At 40.9% G+C, this 1,906-nt stretch overlaps 1 protein-coding gene across 2 annotated transcripts in view; it reads left to right on the top strand.

The window, feature by feature from the left end:
• LOC106529502 (tankyrase-1) overlaps positions 1-1,906 on the top strand; it is a 25,173-nt gene that overhangs the window by 18,924 nt on the left and 4,343 nt on the right. For both annotated transcript variants that reach the window (XM_014024953.1, XM_014024952.1), the window contains 4 exons: positions 499-608; positions 738-926; positions 1,055-1,307; positions 1,404-1,486. In XM_014024953.1, coding sequence (XP_013880407.1) covers positions 499-608; positions 738-926; positions 1,055-1,307; positions 1,404-1,486 — 635 coding nt within the window. The remainder of the gene's footprint in view (positions 1-498; positions 609-737; positions 927-1,054; positions 1,308-1,403; positions 1,487-1,906) is intronic.

Below are 1,906 nucleotides of genomic sequence, written 5' to 3'. Positions count from 1 at the left end.
ATCAATGTATCATTTAAATGAACTGTCTGAAATATAATCCTAAAATAAGTTTTGAAGCATTTTTTGAGCAGTAGCAACAAAAAACTGATTTTTAGGAAAAATCCTTAAAATTTTTAATTTTTCTCTGTGAACTAGCAATGTTTTTGTTTCTTTTCAAATGGGAAATCTTAATATACAAATATTTGAGGTTTCCTCTTTATATTAACATCAAAAAATACTCAATAATTTTACATGAAATTAGGATTCAGACCAAACAGTAATGTATTATTGTAACTAACAAGACAAATTAAATCATATCTCTACATCCACTTATGATATCAGAATAATCCAGGTATCAAAATGTAGCTTCTAAAGCCAGGAACCTGAAAATGTAATTAGGTAATTTTGACCAAATTTGACTTAATCTTCATTTCGATATGATGGGTCACAATAACATTAAAAAGTAATAGTATTAGATGTAGTACAGTTTCTCAAGGATCATACTTTTTTTTTTTACAGCTGGCTATAACAACCTGGAGGTGGCAGAGTATCTGTTGGAGCATGGGGCTGACGTCAATGCTCAGGACAAGGGAGGCCTTATTCCTCTTCACAATGCTGCTTCTTATGGGGTCAGTCCCAGCGACATAGTTTTCTTCTGTTGGTCCTGCTTTAAGGGGCTTTTAGTCGGTGCTTCTTTGGTTTTCATTCATAAACCCTTCAGAGTTTAAGTTGCAGTCTGCTGCCTCTCTTCCTCGCAGCATGTGGACATAGCCGCCCTGCTGATCAAGTACAACACGTGCGTGAATGCTACGGACAAATGGGCCTTCACGCCTCTCCACGAGGCAGCCCAGAAAGGCCGCACGCAGCTCTGCGCGCTGCTGCTGGCTCATGGTGCTGACCCCACTATGAAGAACCAGGAAGGCCAGACCGCTCTGGACCTGGCCACGGTAGGGGCTCCTAAAACTCAAGACCGATACTTTGATTTTAATATTCCCTCAGTGTATCAAACTGTTAGCTCTGCTGGGGGAAAATAGAATGTTTTATTATTTTTTTCTTTTCCCGGTCGTCGCTGCAGGCTGATGATATCCGAGCACTGCTGATGGACGCCATGCCACCAGACGCCTTACCCAGCTGCTTTAAGCCGCAGGCCACGGTGGTCAGCGCCTCCGTCATCTCCCCCGCCTCCACGCCATCCTGTCTGTCAGCTGCCAGCAGCATAGACAACCTGGCCGGGCCCCTCACTGAGCTGGTTGCTGCTGCTGCCTCCGCCTCCGGGACCTCCGGAGTGGCAGACGGAGCGACGGGCACCGACCGCAAGGAAGGAGAAAGTAGGTTGTCAGATTTTACAACACAGACCAGTAAAGGAAGTCATGGATAAATTTCAAATCTAACTTTTTATTTTATTTTTTATTTTTCCCCTGCAGTGGCTGTGCTTGACATGAACATCAGTCAGTTCCTGAAGAGCCTGGGCCTTGAGCACCTGAGGGATATCTTTGAGAGGGAGCAGGTCTGTAACGTGACATTAGAAACTACTCGTGTAATAAAATGCGCAATATTATTATTATTGTTTTTTTCATTTAATTAAAACAAAATAAAATTCAAACATAACAAACACAATGTCATTAAAATGAAAAGGAGCAGAAAGAAGAAAAAATTCTTATAACGTCTGCCCCCATTTAACAAGAATATATATATACAAACACCCCTACATTCATCTTGATGTATCTCAGTAATCCAGGTAAAAATCAAAAAGTCTCTTGGAGAAGAGACGAAACGTTTCATTAGAGAAGAACCCGTCCAGAAGACCTACACAATTTTTTTCTTTTTGACCCCTACATTCATATACATACAGTGGTTTGCAAAAGTATTCATACCCCTTGAACTTTTCCATATTTTGTCACATTACAACCACAAACATAAATATATT

Source organism: Austrofundulus limnaeus, unplaced genomic scaffold, assembly GCF_001266775.1.
Source record: "Austrofundulus limnaeus strain Quisiro unplaced genomic scaffold, Austrofundulus_limnaeus-1.0 Scaffold449, whole genome shotgun sequence".
NCBI lineage: Eukaryota > Metazoa > Chordata > Actinopteri > Cyprinodontiformes > Rivulidae > Austrofundulus > Austrofundulus limnaeus.
Note: the sequence above shows the minus strand (reverse complement) of the source record. Positions and strands in the feature narration are given on the sequence as shown.